This window comes from Protopterus annectens, chromosome 1.part2 (genome assembly GCF_019279795.1).
Source record: "Protopterus annectens isolate FY-2018-M chromosome 1.part2, PAN1.0, whole genome shotgun sequence".
NCBI lineage: Eukaryota > Metazoa > Chordata > Ceratodontiformes > Protopteridae > Protopterus > Protopterus annectens.
Genome location: NC_056727.1, coordinates 1,067,772,809 through 1,067,791,681, shown reverse-complemented (window position 1 = coordinate 1,067,791,681; position 18,873 = coordinate 1,067,772,809). Strand labels below are relative to the sequence as shown.

Below are 18,873 nucleotides of genomic sequence, written 5' to 3'. Positions count from 1 at the left end.
CATTAAATATGGTGCATGGAAGCCCACTGCAGCTGCTATGGCATTGCCCTATCTATTATAAAAGTGGTAGGACTGGTTCCACTCCCTTTCTATTCTTCTGGCACCTATGTCTGCACATAGATAGATAAATGGAGATCTAAATATAAATGAAAATAGCCCTCAGTGACAAGTAATATATACTGGTAGACCACATTCAATCACTGGAACAGAAAGTCGTGAGGGAATTTTTTTTTGGGGGGGGGGGCTCCAAAATAGGTAGAAATAGCACAGCAGTGTCCTTGCAATTCTGACCTCTTGGGTTTGTAGAGTGTGTAGGCTTGAGTTCTGACTCACACTGGTATATCTGGCAGCAAGCAGTTAAGTGAAATTAAATGAAATAACTATATATTTCTCGGTTATTAAAGTTATGCACTCGAGATATTCTTAGGGTTCTAAATACTGTGAAAAGAGGGAGTTGCCAGAGAAAACAGCCACTTCCAGTAGGTAACAGCAGTCCTTTTGAACTCCTCCCCTATCAACAACTAAGCATAGCTCATCAATGATTTAGTAGTGTTGGGCTTTCCGCACAAGATTGGGGGAAGGAGATTAGCTGAGACTTTACTGTGAGCTGTCAACAGCTCAGTTCTCAACTGTTCCTGATTTTTAGGGACATCCCTGATTTTGACTCAATGTTTACTTCTATCCCTCTTAGTCCCACCTACAATTGGTGACTTTTGGAGAAAAAGTTGTGAGCTACACGAGACAAATGATCTATTTTACTTAAGAAAATGCATATTAATTCACATTCTTTTAATCAGTCAGTGTCTCAAGTTAACAGTACCAATATTTTAAATTAGTGTCTCTGATTATTTCTGGAAGTGTCCCTGATTCTGTTGACGTCTCTGATTAGATGAGAGCTACGCAGCCCACCAAAGTAACCTTATCCAAGTGTGGCAATAGCTGTTTGGCGTTTAGTTCACAGTCACTGTATTGTTTATGACGAGTGTTATTTGTGTGTGTAGAGAAAGAGAGAGAGAAAGAAACAAAGGAAGCCATAGCAGAAGAGCCTCACAATTATTGCTTGCCTGTTGAGGTGATACGTATGTGTAGAAATGGGGAAAAGAGTTGTGGTAGGATCGCTCGCCTGTGTCCCAAATACATGAAATGATTTCTAGTCCCCTAATATGAAAACATTGTACTTCTGTTGAAATAGCTTAACATCTTTGTAGGGGGTATTCCATACCCCCCCCCCCCCATTTTTGGAAGTACTTTCCAAAGTTTTAACTACCTACTACTATACAGGTGTACGACGTATGTACAGCTATATTTGTATAAACAATTTACTACAACTTACTTAAGCAAGCAGTAAATGTTACACCTATAAATCTGGAAGACAAACAGCCTTTCATCACACAGCCTCGTCTTTTGCCTTCAAGTTATACACCTGCGCCAAGACATCTCGTCACGATCCCCTTTTCCCTGTAAACAAGTTTCCAAATTTATTGGAAAATAAAATGCTAATAAAACGTCTGGTTTAGAAATTCAATGCTAATTCAAAAAAAATATAAAGGAAGAAAATGACAGGCTATGTGTAAGCTATTAGCCCAACCGGTACACAGCAACTCTCAATTACTAACCACGCAGAACTGCTTAGAGGACTTTCAGCCCTGGACAACAGCCATCGATGAAGGCATTTTTTATGAAAGTTATTCTGCAACACCACAGCCCACGTGACTTGAGGTTGGCTTGGAATGCGAACGCGAGACAGAAAGGGAGAGACTGCAAGGAGTTCCTGAGAGTCAAGTGGAGCCCAGAAGGCTGTGCAGCTTCTCAGCAGCAACTACTGCCTTTACTTTCTGAAGTTGGTGCATGTGAGTGAACTCCTACACTCGTCTGAGCATCACGGCTGTTTGCATCTGGAATGTAGGGTTTAGCAGTCGGCTTTGCACAGATTATTGGCGTATCATTTTAACGTGCCAGTCGTCTGTCCTGCACTAGGCATAGGATTTACACCAGTCTATCACCATGCCGGAGCAGATGAGCGTTTCGGAATTTCTGGCAGTGACCACTGAGGATTTGCAGTGCACGTCTGGTAGCGTCTCCAGCTTCTACCCCAGATTGGGCGACTGCAGGAATACCGTGTTTGCCTTGGAGGAGGTTAGTTAAAACCCCAGTGGGAGGGGAAAAAGAAAAGCAAAAGATGTATGTCAAGTGTCGCTAGCAATGATTACATGTCTTTGTTCGTTTTCATCCTCGTTCTTTTGCAAGACTGAATTTCTGAAGTGAATTGTACTGATTGCTTTTCTCGCTTAGTTTGTGGCAAGCGTGTAGTTTCAAACGTGCAGGATTTGCTTAAGAGTGTTTATTTTTTTGTTTGATGTTTTAACCCTTATGTATTTATTCAGGGACTTCTTAAAGGGTTTAGTGTACACGGTTACCGTCACTTTCATTATGGGTAATATATATTTGGGAACTTTATTTTCTCCGCGGTGAGGCAGTAAATATACCAAACAGTACCTTTTCACTTCCGAGAAGACTTCAGTACGCTGTTGTGGCACTGTTGTAATGTTTGTATTTGCCGCCGCCCACCTTGTGTGAAGGTGTGCAAATGCGCTCTTTTGGATGTACTTTAAGTCCCTTTTCCAAACACGCTTTACTTCATTGCGCGGTGGATTAGGAGTTCCTGTCAGTCTTGTTGACATACCTCTTAGCTGTCCCTGATTTTGACTCAAATTGTAGCTTTGCCCTTAATCCTTCCCCCAAAACTGTGACTTTGGAGAAAAGGTTGGGGATTAAACTTGCTAACAATGATTAGAGTTGGACATTAATAACGAAATGTTATAGCATGTTCTTGCATCTGTAAATATGTGTATGTATTTGTTTTAGTATATCCTTGTATCTGTAAATATGTTTTGTTCATTTCTTAATGTGATGTTGTTCACAAATGGTCCATTGAGATCAGTGTAATAACCTGGTAAACAAATCTAAATAAATATTTTATTTCAGAAAATGTATATTAATTCACATTCTCGTATGCTGTTAATAGTACTCCTACTTAATATCCCTTAATTATTTCTGTATTTGTTCCTTGTCTGGATGTGTCCAGTTCGTTGAGAACTGTTCATGTTGGTGGTAGCTGAATTTAGACTGTCACTTTTTAAAAAAATGCTTAGTGTAACATTCTGTAAGGCTGCCCTTAACTCATAGTTATTGCAGTGAGCTGGGCTTCACTTTCATAATAATTTTAGTTATTTTCTGGTTTCATGTCATGTTATGCTATTTAAGAAAGGAAGGAATGGTATTTTTTTGCAACATTAACATGAAAGTTAGAAAATGTTTCCAGCATTTCTCCTCTTAAAATTGGACGAAGTATCTTTCTTTTTATTTTTTTATTTTATTTTTTTAATAACTGGATACAGCTGTCCAGATGTGGACAGTCCTATAAATAGAAGATCAGGTTACCCCCTGTTGGCATACTCAACTTTAGTTCTCGAACCACACATATTATTTAGAACTGTCAAAAGTATTGTGTGCAGTATACAACTATACAAAACATGCTTGTGTGATAGGAATTTATCTCTAGAATGGTCAATTTGTGCTTATAAGTGGTAACATTTTAAAATAGTGTATGTCTAATGTGACTTCTTTTAAGGGCTCTGGATAGTGGTGACATTTTTTTCTCTTCTGCATCATGATTGCCTTCTGTGCTTGCATGCCACTTTTTTGCTGATCAAAGGAACTTGATTAGATTTGTACAAACTTCTGCTCATAATATTGTCTAAACCATTTGCTTGTGTTTATCTTGGCAGACTGTGTTCCTTATTGTTCTTCAGTAATAGCTGCACGCAATAAAATGTCTTCTGCACTTTGTTCTTGCATTTTATTTTGTTTTTTACCATTCTCTTGATTTTATACAGTTTTATGTATTTTTTTATAGTCATATTTTCAGTCATTGCACATTTTTTATTCCACATTTTTCAGTATTGCTTTGTATAACAATTTTGTAATCCGGTAACTGCAGAACTCACTGTGTGCAACTTAGTCTGGTTCATCCTCTAAAGGTGCAGTTCCATCATAGTATAATGTAGCATAAAAACAAATGAGAAAATCTTGTGGTTTAGTCATATATGCCAGATGATGTATGCTCTTTAACATGCCAAGAATGTGTGATCACAGAGAAAATTAAAAAATGAAGTAAAAGAACTATTGGTGTCAAGTTTAAATGTAAGTTATAAAGCAAGTACATAATAACATAAGTTATTGGCCATGAGACAATATACATACGGAAAAAGTCAAGACACTTGAGTTGCATGGAGTTACATTGATGACACACAGGAGCATACGTTAAGGGCTTGCTGAAGGAGGGCAATGAATGACAGCTCTTAGCAATGAGAGCAGACTACTCTCACGTATTTTTGTTTGAAATTTATTATGTGTTCACGATTAGATTAAGTGTTAAGCTTCATTTCCCAAAAAATACGTTTGTTACATACCGCTGCTCCTACTGTCAAGGTTGATCTTCAAAGCATTGCAATGATTGTGACACAGATTTCGTATAGCTTACCAGATGAAGTTATGGGGAATCAAACCAAGGTCTTTGGGATGGATATCTGATCTCTTGTGTGTTTTGTCAAGCCCAGTCTAAGGCTGAATTTAGAAATGTTAAGTCCTCCAGCACAATCCCTGAAGTTCATGGGCAGCATCATTGTAAATTGGAATACTAGCAGAATTAATGATGTTAGGAGACCCTCAGCAACATTGAGTCTGTTTGCCTGTAGCAGAACTAATAGAGTTGGGTCAGGAAGATCATATCAGGTCTAATGGAATCAGAATGTTTCTAGTAGAATTAACAGATTAAAGAATACCCTGACAGCTTTAAATTCTGGGGACCAAAGGCAAATTTACGCCTGGATTAAAGGATTCATAAAGTCCTTGTATGTTTAGCAGGCTTGGACCTTAGCAGGATGCTTCTTTGAGGTTCATAGGTGTTTACTAGGCTAACGACTACAAGGGCCTTTTTAAACCTAACCATGCATCCCAAATCTCTGACAAGTTCTGACACCCTTGATAAGTGTAAGTAGGGGCTTGGGCAATGAAACATTTACAGGTTCTCTGTGTCCATTAAAGACATAGCTGCCAAACTAGGGATGAATTTCCTGTTCCCCATCTAGTTGTTCAAGTTGCAGTTGACTTAGGTTAGGTAGGAACTCTTCTTCACCTGGATGGGGAGCTTGTTCCAGAGACGGGATAGTCTCTGGCATGCATACCTCCTTCTCCAGCAGGCCCTATTTATATCACAGGCAAAGTGTAAGTCTTTTTAAAATGGGTAATCCTGGTGCTGTTTTGTTTTGTGGATATGCAGGAGGTCCATCAGTTGAGTCTGACAATGCCTTGTATGCCAGGCATAGATCTCCCAACAAAAGCCTGTAGAAGACAGAATACAGAGAGGGGGCCTTGAATAGGTCATTTTACTTATGCCCTGTATTCTTTAATTGAGGAACGTCTGTGGACGTTCCAATTGTTGACTATGCCTGGTTAGGTACATACTATTGTACTTGATAGGTCTGATGCATGCCAAATATGGAACAATGACTTCCTTGGACTTAGATGCCGTACTTTTGTTTGTAAATTGTGCAACATAGAATGATTTCCTCACTACTGTAGACACATGATAGTCAAAGGCTAGATTACTGTCTGTGTGTGTCCCTAAATCCCTGACTACTGGGTCAGCCCTAAGAGGTGTGCTGTCAATATGATAGTTACAGGGTGGATGACTTCCCAAAGCATACTATTATGCATTTCTTGGCATTTGGTTTTAATCCATGGCTCTGCCACCAGTTGTTTGTCTGTGTCAGCCCTTCCTAGAGATCATTTGTGTCAGTGTGGGATTCAATGACAGCTCCTAATTTGCAATCATCTACAAATTTAGTCATCCGGAGACCATTGACATTGGCCTTAACTTCAGAGAAGTAAATGCCAAAAAGGAGCGGCTGTGGTCCAAGGACTGATCCCTGAGGGACTCCACTTGTGACTGACCTGTTTCTAGAGCTGGTCTCCCATAGAGGTGGACTTCTCAATTCTAACTTCCTGGGTCGGTTCTGTGAGCCAGCTGGCTGTCCACCGGGTGATAAATGGGTTTATACCTAACCTATTGAGTATGTATGTATATATGTGTGTATGCAACACAAGTGTATAGTATTAATCATGCCATTAATTATATTTTTATGAGGCAAATATAATAAAAAACCATAAGTGACATTATTGAGTGCAACAGACATGTCAAACTAAATGTAGTAAAAATGGGACATCCACTTTTGCACATTTCCTAATAAGCTTTAATGACTGTGGGATGTGAAGCTTTGTTACCTGTAATTCAGTAAGCAGGTGATTGTCCGGGGTCTATTTCAGTTCACCGAAACGGCTGAAGTTCGAACACCATATGTTCGAACTTCTAACCACGAAGTACAAAAACATTGAAGTCTTAGGACAGCGACCCCCCCCCCAATGGAAAAAAAATCGCTGTTCCAAGAAACACAAGCACACCAAAACAACAGCAATTCACACACAAAACACTTAAAATCCTATATCTAACCCTACACTAAACAGTACATACACTATCTATCCACGTATCTTAACCCTAACCCCAAGGTCTGTCACTATCGCACACTCACCTGACCCGCTCCTTAACTCACCTATCCCACCCTAACCCTAACGTCCACACAATCGCACACTTACTGAACCCAACCAGTAACTTCCCACCACAGTCCTGATACTCGTGAAGCCACAGAAACGGCCCACCAAACTCTTTCCCTGGGAAAGAATTCAGTGTTCCGCGGCTTCGCGATAATCGGTGTTCGATCATCAGCCATTTCAACGGACTGATATAGACCCGATTGCCAGTCTGTGTTTTCCCTAGAGCATATCAGAACATTATATATCTAATGACTGTGCTGTAATAAAAAGAACAGCTGTGTATTTACTAGCCAGGCTAGAAAAAATGTTAACTGTTCTATACAATTAAAGAGAAAGTGTGGCTGCCCGCAGAGCTTTCTGTATTTGGTAGGAGTTGTGCTTTAGAGTAGCAGTATGACAGAGTTAAGTTTATTCTGTAGCTGCATTAGCTGAGGTTTATGAGCAGTATAAAATAAAATACATTTGCAGTCCTATTGTATTCCATAGAGCTGGAATACAGGGTGCCCACTAAGCCAATCTTTGTTACTGTTTTAAACTTGGTGGTTTTGGAGTTGCCTACTCTCACCATAAGTTTGTGTTTGGTAGCTCCTCCCAGTCTCATCTTAACTGCTCAGTACATTTGGGCATTAGATGATCAGATTGGAAGTTTCTCCCATTTGAATGCTAAAGCCTGCATTATCCATTTGTTTTATGTTGTCATACCTGCTTAGTGCTACATTTTCTTTACTTGTCTAAACGCCTAAGCCCTGGACAAGATGGAAAGTTAGCCTGCTAGTTTCATCACTTTTGCCACCCTTTTAAGATAATATGCAAACTGCCTTATGCTCCCAGATAATGAACTTACATTCAGTGACATATATGAGTATTAATCATGCTTTTAAAAAATATGAAATATATTTCCTCTCACCTCTAGAAGTTATCTGTGAGCTTCATACATGTCCACAGTCCTTCTCTATGTCTTCTGCTGAGGCAGTAGAAGCGTCTTATCCAGAGCCTCCTAGAAATTAGATTTAATTCTCAGTGAAGTCAGGCCACTCACCCACTTCATGCATACCTCCTTAAAGAGTCGCCTGAACAAAAATATTCCAAATGTATTGCTTTAAACCATAGCAGTAATAAAAATGTTTTACTGATAGGTGACTCAGTTGTCAGGCACAATGACTTTTCATTCACGAGGCTGGACAAGGAGAGGGTTAAAGTTAGTACTCTCTCAGGTGCCAAGATCTTTGTTATAAGGACCCTAAGGCCCTAACTCCTGACAAATACGACATTGATATTGTAGTGGTGCATGTAGGAGTGAACGACTTGAAATGTAGAGCCCTTAGGGATATGCAGAGAAACGTGTCAGAAATGTCCATGCATGTTAGAAATGCAGGTAAGAAACTACTCCTCAGTGGAATACTTCCTTCACTATGAAGGTTGCCTAGAAACTGTAGTGGAGTCTCCATATTTGTCAAGGAATATATTCTCTCCATGCAGATCCATAGGGACTCACAAACTGAACTCAATGAACTACAGATCATTGTAGATGGAATTGTCACCTAATGTCTTGTTGCAGAGTGTCTTCTGTCTCAGTTGTACTTCTTACCTTGCATTTTTATCATAGTTTTTAATGGTGCATTATCTGAAACAGTTATTGGATGTGTCAATGCTTTAAATTCCATACAAACGCTGTTGTGAAATATAAATTCTACGGAGATTAGCCCAGTTGTACCTCAGAGAACGGGTTTCTACTACTGAATTCACACTTTTTTCTTAGCAAATATTCTCTTAACTTTAGAAATCTACTCTTTTGTTATATTTTTGTTTCTGTGCCCCTCTGATATATCCTAACTATTGCAAAACAATTTTCAGTTCTCACCCATAACCAGCTTTCAGCAAGGAATAGTTTTATTTGCATCCAAAATTCTCTTCAGCTCCATAGTAAATTTTAGGTAGGGTTGCCAACTTTTGTTGTGGCCAAAACCAGATCAAGGCCACATCCCTCTTACCTCCTCATAACCCTGTCCACTTTCCACCCATTTTATGAAAGTCATAGTAACATCAGTAGGAGAAGGAACATCCTTTTTTTCCTGGTTTGCAATACATTTTTTAAAACAGAAAAGCAAAGTAAATCTGACGGTACTAAAGCTTGAACAGTCTGTGACTACCACCACATAGTCCAGAAAAAAATGGATATGTGGCAACCCTAATTTTAGGTGGAGTGTAATATGCCAGCATAATCTTCCCTGTCAGTAACCCCTTACTATCACACATCTGCCACTATTGCCCATTTCTCCCTCCTCTGTCATTATTGGTGCACCTCTAGCAATCAGTATTATCTATCATTCCCCCTTTCCTTTGTCCCTGATAATGTGCTGAATGCCTACTCAGAAATCCTTTCTTTGTCAAATTCACCTTTATTTCTACCAAGATTTGTTTTCTGCAACATTATTTGCAACATACAACTGTTAATATAATTTTGTATTCTTTGCTTTTTGTTTGTCTGTGCCTGTAAGGCAATTTTATATTCCATGATGATATGGGCAGAGTAGCCATTATGATAGAAAGCTGTTGGTCTTGCCTAATATGCATTTCAGTTGTTCTACTTAACAGAATAACATTGATCTAGTTGCATAACATAACAGTAGTAGTAGTACAACAAGTGACAGTAATTACAACATGAAGCATAACAGTCTGCCTAACAGCATAACATTGATGTTGTTAGTATATAACAATAGTAATAAAACCTTCAAAGTATATATGGGGTAGTACAAATGGAGCTCATGGATATAACTGTAAGTAAAGTGCAAAGTCATGAGAAATACAATTCTGTCGCTCAACGTTTATGGCAATAAATGTTTATGTTGGTTTTTGCTGGCTTCATTTTCAGTCTCTGCTGTGCTGCAACTGGTGTTTTCATACTGTAGTTGCTGTTTTACCTGTCGGGTTCCTGGTTTGTGTTACAGTTCTGTCACTCGCAATATAGTCAAAGTAAATACAACTCACCATAATGCAGAATCAGTGGGAGCCCTGAGCTTGTTTTCTTGCAATGAGATGGTCCCATCTAGGGATGATGGGAGACAATGACAACATGAAGTGTGTTCCTTATGTCTCGTCCACTCTGTAATTTTGTTTTGGTTGCTGTCATTGTAGAAAACTTGCATCGCAAAGATATGATGTTGGAAATGGAAGTGGGATTTTCAGTGCTTTTGTGGTGATCTCAGGATATTCCACCTTGATTTTAATCCAGAATGTTGGCAGTGATGAAGTTGTCTCAAATGTACTTTTAAGCCCACCTTTATTTGCAGTCTGAAACAGCTGACCTTCTTCCAGCACTGACCAGGTCAATTCACTTGGCATGTTCACAAATGGGTGGCTGATCCACTCCTTCCCAGTTCATGGTCTTTTGTGGTTGGGACGTAATGTTAGAACTCTTTTTTTTAAAAGCAAAGATAGGTGATTGTGCACCAGTTGGGAGAATTACTGCCCAGGCTCAAGTCTCTTCCAATATTCCTGCTAATGTTCGAACTCGCTGTCCCCACAGTTCAGTTTGGCTTTGAACGCAGACACTTTGTGCCAGCTTGAAGACAGTTGTCCTTCTCCCCTGAAGTGACAAATTTGAGTTCATTGAGTGGGTTGAGTATGTCACACAAGTAAGTGAGTTTTGCGATACATTCTGCATTACTGAAATGTGCTGCCAGTGGTGACTATTTTTCTAAAAGAAATCTCTGGAGTGGCTCTCGTAACTCAAACACTCTGGCCAGCGATCTACCTTTGGAAAATCATCTCTAACTTCTGTGTGTAAGAGAAGCCGTTTGTGTTCTTTGTCTATCTACTCACAAAGCTGTTTGAATAACCTCGAGTTAAGGTCATGTACTTTGATGTGGTTAATAACTTTAATGACATCATTCAAAATGCTGTTAAGTTTAGCTGAAAAATTTCGGCTAACCTGCATTTCTCTGTGAATGACACAGTGCATAGACTCACATTTAGGCGTGACCTCCTTGACTCGAGTAGTGAAACCAGAAAGCCGTGCAGTCATGGCAGCAGCTCCATTTGTGCACACACTGACACAAAAGGATCAATTTAGCTTTCCTGATATGTAGTCATTTAAAGACTTGAATAGTTCTGCAGCTGTGGGGTTGGTTGGCAATGATAATGCATAACATATCCCCATGTACATCGTCCTGAAGTATATATCTAGCACAAAAACAAGCATTATGGTCTTGTTGTCAACATCAGTAAACTGGTCAGCCTGAATTGTGTACCATGGTGACTCATTAATCCTCTCTAACAGTTGTGCCTCAATGTCCTCTGCTATTTCATCAATTTGTCTGGTAACGGTGCTAGCCGAAAGAAGACCATGTGCTACATTTTTAACTGCAGCCTCTCCTAAAAGTTCATGGCAAATGTCCTTAGCAGCAGGCAAGATAAACTCTTCACCAATACTTTAACTTTGATTGGACTTTAACATTGCTTGGAACACCTGTTCCTCTGAAACTCCTTCCACCTGTTTAAACCTCCATGGTTTACTCAGATCATTGCCACCCCCACCAGATATAGCAAAAATAGAGTCAAAGATAATATCCTTGATTTGGATACTTATTAACAGCCACCCCCAAAAGTACAAGTCAGGTGCATTACCCAATGATCTAAGTGATCACTGCCTTATATATATTATTAGGCTCAAAGCCGACATTCCCAACCAGCCCAACTACAAAACTATAAGAAACGTCAGGAACTTTAACCTTGACAACTTCCAAAATTAACTCAAAGCATGTTTTGGAATGTCTTGAAATGACTCCCATTATAAGAAGCAGTTCAGTACTTCAGTACCAGATTTCTGGCTATCCTTAACCACCATGCTCCTACCCGTATCATCCATGTAAAAGCCACAGTTGCACCATGGCTATCTAAAGAAACAAAAACCAAAATTAAACTAAGAAACAACTCCTGGGCCAGGTGGCATGTTACCAAAGCCCCTATGGACCCAAGTAAGATACCGGCAGCTAAGGTACCAGACCAAAAAATCTGTAATTCTAGACAAAACAAATCACTACATCCTCCTGCAACAAAAATATCAGCTAAAACCTTAAAAGTTTTTGGCTGGTATTAACAATCTTCTCCACCCAGGCCATTCCACCACTCCTACCCCATCAGCTGCCCTTGATAAGTCCTGTGTAGAAATTGCAAACAGCTTCAACTCCACCTTTACTGAAACTATCCAGTCTCTAGCTACCTGTCTCACTCCATCAGACACAAACATCAGCTCCTGCACATCTAGCCTTTATCTTCCCAGCACCCAACCCACTTTTACCTTTCAAACCGTACCTACCAACCTGATCTGGACCTTACTCAAAAAGCTAAAACCTACTACACTAGCTGCCGACCACCTCCCAGCTGAATGTCTTCAAAAAGCAGCTGATGCCATAGCACTTCCCATTTCTATTCTGATCAACAGATCCATCTCAGAAGGATCCATCCTAGCAATATGGAAAATATCACATGTTATACCTCTCTATAAAGGAGGAAGTTCCACAGAATTGTCTAACTTTAGACCTATAGCCATTCTTTCACCACTAGCTAAAATCATGGAAAGATGCATACGCAAACAAATCATGATGCACTTTCGTATTCAAAATGGAAAGCTCACTGACTCTCAGCATGGCTTTAGGCCATTCCACAGTACCACCACGGCTCTTCTGTCTTTCTGTAATGTCATCAGTCTTCATCGTAACAACAACAAACTATCTTCAGCACTCTTCCTAGATCTCTCAAAAGCTTTCGATATGGTCAACCATCAGCTACTGCTTGATACCCTACAAACCATCAGTTTAGACCAACACACAGTATAATGGTTTCACGCCTACTTAAATGGTAGACAGCAGGCTGTCTTATGCCAGAGCAAGCTGTCATCCCAAGTTTCTCTAACCCTAGGTGTCCCACAAGGGTCCGTACTAGGTCCCCCTTCTTTTCTCTATCTTTATCAATGATCTGCACAGCACCATCCCAGGAGCCACCTGCATCCAATATGCACATGACTCAACGCTACTATGCTCCGCCTCCTCTCCTACACAACTTCTAACCCTCACCCAGACCACTTTCAGCACAGTAGAAACATGTCTAGCTAATCGCCACCTGCTTGTAAATCCTAACAAAACCAAGCTACTACTTTTCTCCCCTAACTGTAGAATTTCTCCTCCTTCTTTCAACATCAAATCTAGCAATGACACTGTTATCTCCCCTGATGACCACACAAAGCTTCTAGGAGTAATAATAGACAACAACCTTAAATTTGATAAACATGTCCATCACAGTATTAAGTCCGCCAACAAAAAACTTGGCTCTCTGTACAGAGCCAAACCTTTCCTCACCCTCCTAGCTAGGGTAGCTATTGCAAGATCACACCTCCTCTCTACCCTTATGTATGCCTCTCCTGTACTCGGCAATCTATCCAAAACCAGTCTCAACAAATTATCAGGATGTTACAATCATATAGCCAGATTCGCTACTGGCATGGCTTTTAGGACCCACTATTGCCAGAACCTCAAAGCACTGGGATGGAAGTATCCTACCCTTCTACAGTTCAACCAGCTTATAGTAGTGCATAAAGTACTCCATCAACCTGATGACACCCCTACCCTCAAAAAATAGTCTCACCCCTCATAGTGCCCCCAGGCCATTACGCTCAGCTGATAAACTAATGATACTGACCCAAAAATCCAGCAACTCTGCAGGCGATGCTATATTTGCCACTCAGCTGGTAAAATCTGGAATCTGCTCCCTACTACCGTTACCAAGGAAACCTCACTACCCCTATTTAAAAGAGAACTCAAAAATACCTCACATCTCATTGGCTGTGCTCTTGTTCTAAACCTAACAACTTCATTAATACATGCCTTGCTACCCAACCTGCTGTTTAGCCAAGTATCTATGCCTCATAGCATTTGAATGTGTAAGCAGTGTGAATTATGAGATCTGATTGTATTCCATGTTGACATTTTCTGATACGTCTTTGCCAATCAGATGTAATGTCTGCACATTGTGTATACTGATATCTGCCTGTATTCTTTGTCTATATTTTTCTAAACGTGTCTGCCTGAGTTTATACTCAGTGATGTATGTACCGTCTCTTTTTTGGTATGTAGAGCTTTTCTCCCCGGGCCTCCGCTGAAAATGGACATGTATCCAGTCTGACTATCCCGGTCAACAAATTCACAATAAAATAAATAAAAGGCTTTTTAGCCTTAGCATTACGGTTAGCCACTACGTATGATGCTGTCAGTGCAGACAGATTTGTTGATGTGGTGGTCTTCAGTGATTACTTCTGTCCTTAGTGGTAATGTTTTTTTTTTTTTTCTTTCAAAAATCTCCAGAGGTTTGTCTTTTAATGCAGAGTGCTTGGTCTCTGTGTGGCGAAGCAGTTTAGAAGGCTTCATGGTCTTATTGGATAGCAGGCTTGGAGCATGGTAATCACCTGTCGCGATAAACCCATAATTTAAGGAGGACTCTTGGTATTTTCTTTTAAATGCAGCTTTCTTTTTGTTGGCAGTCTTAGAGCCTTCTGCTCTCTCATCATTTGGTCTTTCCCCTTTTCCAAAGAAGCTCTCCAGAGATGTTTGTTTTTAACTCATTTTAAATAATGAAGGCAAATAAGTAAACACTGTAAAATGGTAAAACAATAACTATCAAACTAGTCCAGGAGTAACTGCCATTAAGGTAATTTATTCAGTAGGTTTGAGGTAAGCGCTCTTATTTTTCACAGAAAACGTCATCCGATTTAAACCATTAAAAACAGGAAAATTTAGTTTTATATTAATATAAACTTTATAAACTGTCTTCCTGCTTTTCATGGCTTTTATCTGATATTCTTCATATAAACTTTATTTGCAGACCGTCTTCCTATTTTTAATGGCTTTTATCTGATGAAGTTTTTTGTGAAACACGAAAGAGCTCATCTCAAACCTATGGAATAAATTATGATAATGACAGTTATTCCTGTGCTAGCTGCTATTTGTTGTTTTACTCATTTTACTTGTGGGCTTCATTTATTGGGAGTTTCAGACTTCATATCCTCAGAAAATACTGATGGTAAAGTTATTCTAGCAACTTTCTAAGTTTATAAGAGCAATATTTAAAATCTTTTGCTATTGTTTGGCTCTTTCCAGATTTATTGTGCAAGAGGTTGAGTGGTATAGTTGAGAGGTACGCAGACCTCATTGCTTCTGCTGCTCCCAGGGATCACTCTCACTCTATACACACACTTCATTCACTCACATTCAAACAGAAACATACACACACACTCTTTCGGTTTATTTGACTTTATTTTACACTCGCTAAACAGTGAGTGTAAAATAACATCTCGATCGATCTCCTTGCTTACTCTCTCTCATACACACACACACACACAGTCCCTTCTTTCACACATGCGTACATTCTGCTTTTATGCACGCATTCACTCACATGCAGACAGACACACAAACACACTGATACACATACATACACATTCAGTTTTTCGGTTCACTCTGTGCCTGGCAGCCTGATGGTTGGGGACCACTGTCTTAATGGGTTGTGTTATTGTTAGAGGAAAGAGAAGCAACGTTCTTTTTCCGCTTGTTTGCAGTCCCTTCTTTCACACATGCGTACATTCTGCTTTTATGCACGCATTCACTCACATGCAGACAGACACACAAACACACTGATACACATACATACACATTCAGTTTTTCGGTTCACTCTGTGCCTGGCAGCCTGATGGTTGGGGACCACTGTCTTAATGGGTTGTGTTATTGTTAGAGGAAAGAGAAGCAACGTTCTTTTTCCGCTTGTTTGCTTAGTCTTTGCCAGAAAAAAAAAAATATTTCCTCCTTAGCCTGTTCTGCATAAAAAAGTCTTTGATCTTCCAAGAAAAATATTCTGAACATAGCTGGGTACAGTAGCTTGAATCTCACACCTACCTGTCGGCCATCCCTGATTGCTAGGATAAATGTGTTTCTCTTCTGAATGGTGCATAGAGAATACTCCTCCCCCAGCCCACAAACATTCTCTTGTGCCCAATTTTTAAGTCTCTTCCATTCTGCCTCAACTTTGTCAGTAACATCTCTTTAAGTTTGTTTACTTCCATCTTTACTATTCTAGGTCTTGGCTGTTTTCTCATGACCAGATTTGGTGCATCATGACTGTGTGCCATTTCAGTTAACAAATCTTGTTGTGGAACACCATCCAGCTGCTTTTTGTCTACTTCCGTAAAATTAATGCAGTCTATTCCTTCCAATTTCTCAGGGTATAGCAGAAAATATCAGGTTTTCTCTGCAAGCTCTAACTCTGCTAATTTTTGAAATATCTGTTATTGGGAGGTCTCGTGCATACAGTCTTTTTTTTTTCTTTTTTTTTTTTTTTTTGGTAACCATTTGAAATGTTGGGAACCCCTAGAGAGATTTCCAAAATATAGAGACTGAATGGACTAAAACCGGACTTGCATGTACTAAGTCTCAGATGGCCATTTCTAAGAATATTTGCATTTCTCTTAGTAATGACGATCTTGCAGTTTGTATATATAAGTTCAAGAGGTGTGGGTGCTTGTCCCCCCCCCCGCAAAAAATAAGTTTAAAGGAGAAGAGTGATCTTTGAGTCTCGCTCTTTTCCTGGGTTTTTGGTCTCTGTCTTGTCGGCAGCAGGAGCGGCCTTAGGTCAACTGGTGCCCTAGGCAAAAGGGCTCCACGGTGCTCCCATTCTGGTCTACCTACACCAAATAAATACAGGAAAAGTGCCCCTCCTAGAACAGCGCCCTAGGCGACCGCCTAGTTGGCCTATGCCTAAGGCCGGCTATGGTCGGCAGATGGCATTTTGAGTGCTGAGGGCCTTTTTTTCATTTAATTCTCTGATTTTCTGCAGTTTTATCAGTTATTCTCTGATTTTCTGCAGTTTTATCAGTTATTCTGAGTAGTTAGTTAAATCTTCTATTTTTCCAGCTTTTTGCTCGTTGACTTGATGTGTTCTTTCAGTGCTTCATTCATTTTAAATGCCTCTGAGTGCATTTGATTTATTTTTCCTCTAAGTTATTATAAACTGACTTCTGTACCAAAGTTGAGACCTGCATTGCTTTTTCTTAGCAGCTGCAAGATACTTTCTCACCAGAGCTTTTTTTTTTTTTTTACCTTTTCTGGCTGATTTTTTTTTTCTCTCAGGTCCTCCAGATTACTTCTTGTCTATAAGCACGCACTGCCTGGATGTCGGCAAATAACTGAATTTTACCCAAAGTTACAGTCTCACTCGATTTTATTTTCACAGTTTCTGTTTTCGCATTGGGGAGAGCTCAAATCAACATGTTGACTAGCGCACAGGCATCTTGGAAGTACTCGTTTTTTTTTTATATTTAATTGTTAGTTGTATTTTTGACTTGGGAACAGTAGCCATTAGAGCACAGATCACAGTGAGTGAAGGGAAAGCGAATGTCATTAAGAAAGGCACACCTTGAGTCTAGTGTTACCATCTTTGCCATAGAGATTAGAGTAATAATTAAATTTTTTTGAAACAGATTACCAAATAATAGAGGTAGAATTCTTGAGTTTTGTCTACAAGCTAAATGTTTAATAGGGTGATAAAGCTGAGTAATCCATTTTTCGTTTATGCAACATGAGCAAAGTATTCTTTTAATACGAGCAGGATTTTCTTTGTAATTGTAAGTTGTTGTCTTGGTGAATTCCACATCTGCACTGTTGCTTGTTTGTTTCCACTCCGTGGTTGACAGTACGGTATTAACGGGTTGACAGTACGGTATTAACGGGTTGACAGTATGGTATTAACGGTTTTGCAGGGACACAAGTTGGTCATACTTTTCTTATAGTAGGCTTAAAGGAGCTTTGTGTCAAAAAATTAAGGCTTCCCAAAGAAAGTGCTGGAAGGTAACTGAAGTATTGCTAAAATCAGACAATTATTTTCCTGACCAGTATATAGTTGGCTGTGTCCAGCTTAGATCTAAATGGGTATGGAGTGAGACAGGGGTAGCTAGACACTCACAGGACAAACAGTGGCAGGATAAATATTAGGTTATGTGGCAAAATTAGGAAAGTATTGTGCTAGATATGTTACCCTTTCAGTTTGAGCTTTGAAGATGGAAGAAGTAAAGTGGCTTTTCATGGAACTTCTTAGTCCCATCATTTACCACCTTTAAGGACGTAGTGAGAGAGTTGGATAGGGCTGTGTAACCTTTCTTTTTTTTTTTTGCCGTTGTCATTAGCAGATGTTGGCTACCCCCTTATTAAACTGTCACCCATTGCAGCAGCAACCAGGGCCAACATTGAGGTCAAACTTTAACTTTAACTTGAGATGAGCTCAGTGGGAGATATGTGGAGACTAAAGTGGATGCATTTATTTATTTGTCTTTCACTGGAAAAGTCCAACTGGGTAAAGCCCTTTTTCAGAGGAGGCTTGGGGAGAAAAGCTCCAGGATATAAATTTAAGATACTCATGATAGAACAAATTTATTTGTAAAAGTACAATACATAGACAGTTTTTAAGACGTGTAGGTATACATAGATAATTGTTTTGTAGCAATAGCATATAAAGATAAAACAAGTATTTCCTATGTCTTAATATTGTGCATGATTATATCCAATATGTGCAGCAAGCAGACATTAGGTATGATTTATTAGACATGGGTAAGGAGAGTTACAATATACATGTTAGGAATAAATAAAATTAAGGTAAGGGAGTGTGAAACATTAGCTGGTAGGTACGTAATGGTTTAACATAGAGGGGATCAGTATTGTATAGCTGAGTCAAGGATACTAGAGCACATATTGACATGGCTCCCTAAGATTGTGTCATTAGATTAGCTACTTCCTTTCATATTGTCAATCCAAGTCTAAACTTCCATACTATTTATTTCCTGTCACCAAATAAGATGCCAGTAAGTGTTACCACTTCCCAGATGAAAAAATAACCCCATTCCTTATTGGAGCTGTTCAACCAGTTCATGCACTTACAGATGTTAGTGTATCCCCCTAGGTAAGTTCCATTTAGATCCACAGAAATTTTAAAATGCTCTTACTGGTTGCCATATGGTTAGACAGCAGGTTCAGCGTCAGCATCCTTTGATTACGTACTCAGCAATTTTAAGACCAGTGGCTTTGTTTCTCTCCTCTGAGCCCACTTGACCTGTCAAGTAAGATTTGCAAGATAAACTCTAATACATGTCTGACTGATGTAAACAGTAGA

General features: G+C 39.5%; 1 protein-coding gene across 2 annotated transcripts in view; it reads left to right on the top strand.

Moving 5' to 3' along the window:
* Positions 1 to 1,287: 1,287 nt before the first annotated feature.
* LOC122792230 (arf-GAP with SH3 domain, ANK repeat and PH domain-containing protein 3-like) overlaps positions 1,288 to 18,873 on the top strand; it is a 1,314,966-nt gene continuing 1,297,380 nt past the window's right edge. For both annotated transcript variants that reach the window (XM_044059977.1, XM_044059976.1), the window contains exon 1: positions 1,288 to 2,136. In XM_044059977.1, the coding sequence (XP_043915912.1) occupies positions 2,005 to 2,136 (132 nt within the window). In that variant the 5' untranslated portion in view covers positions 1,288 to 2,004. The remainder of the gene's footprint in view (positions 2,137 to 18,873) is intronic.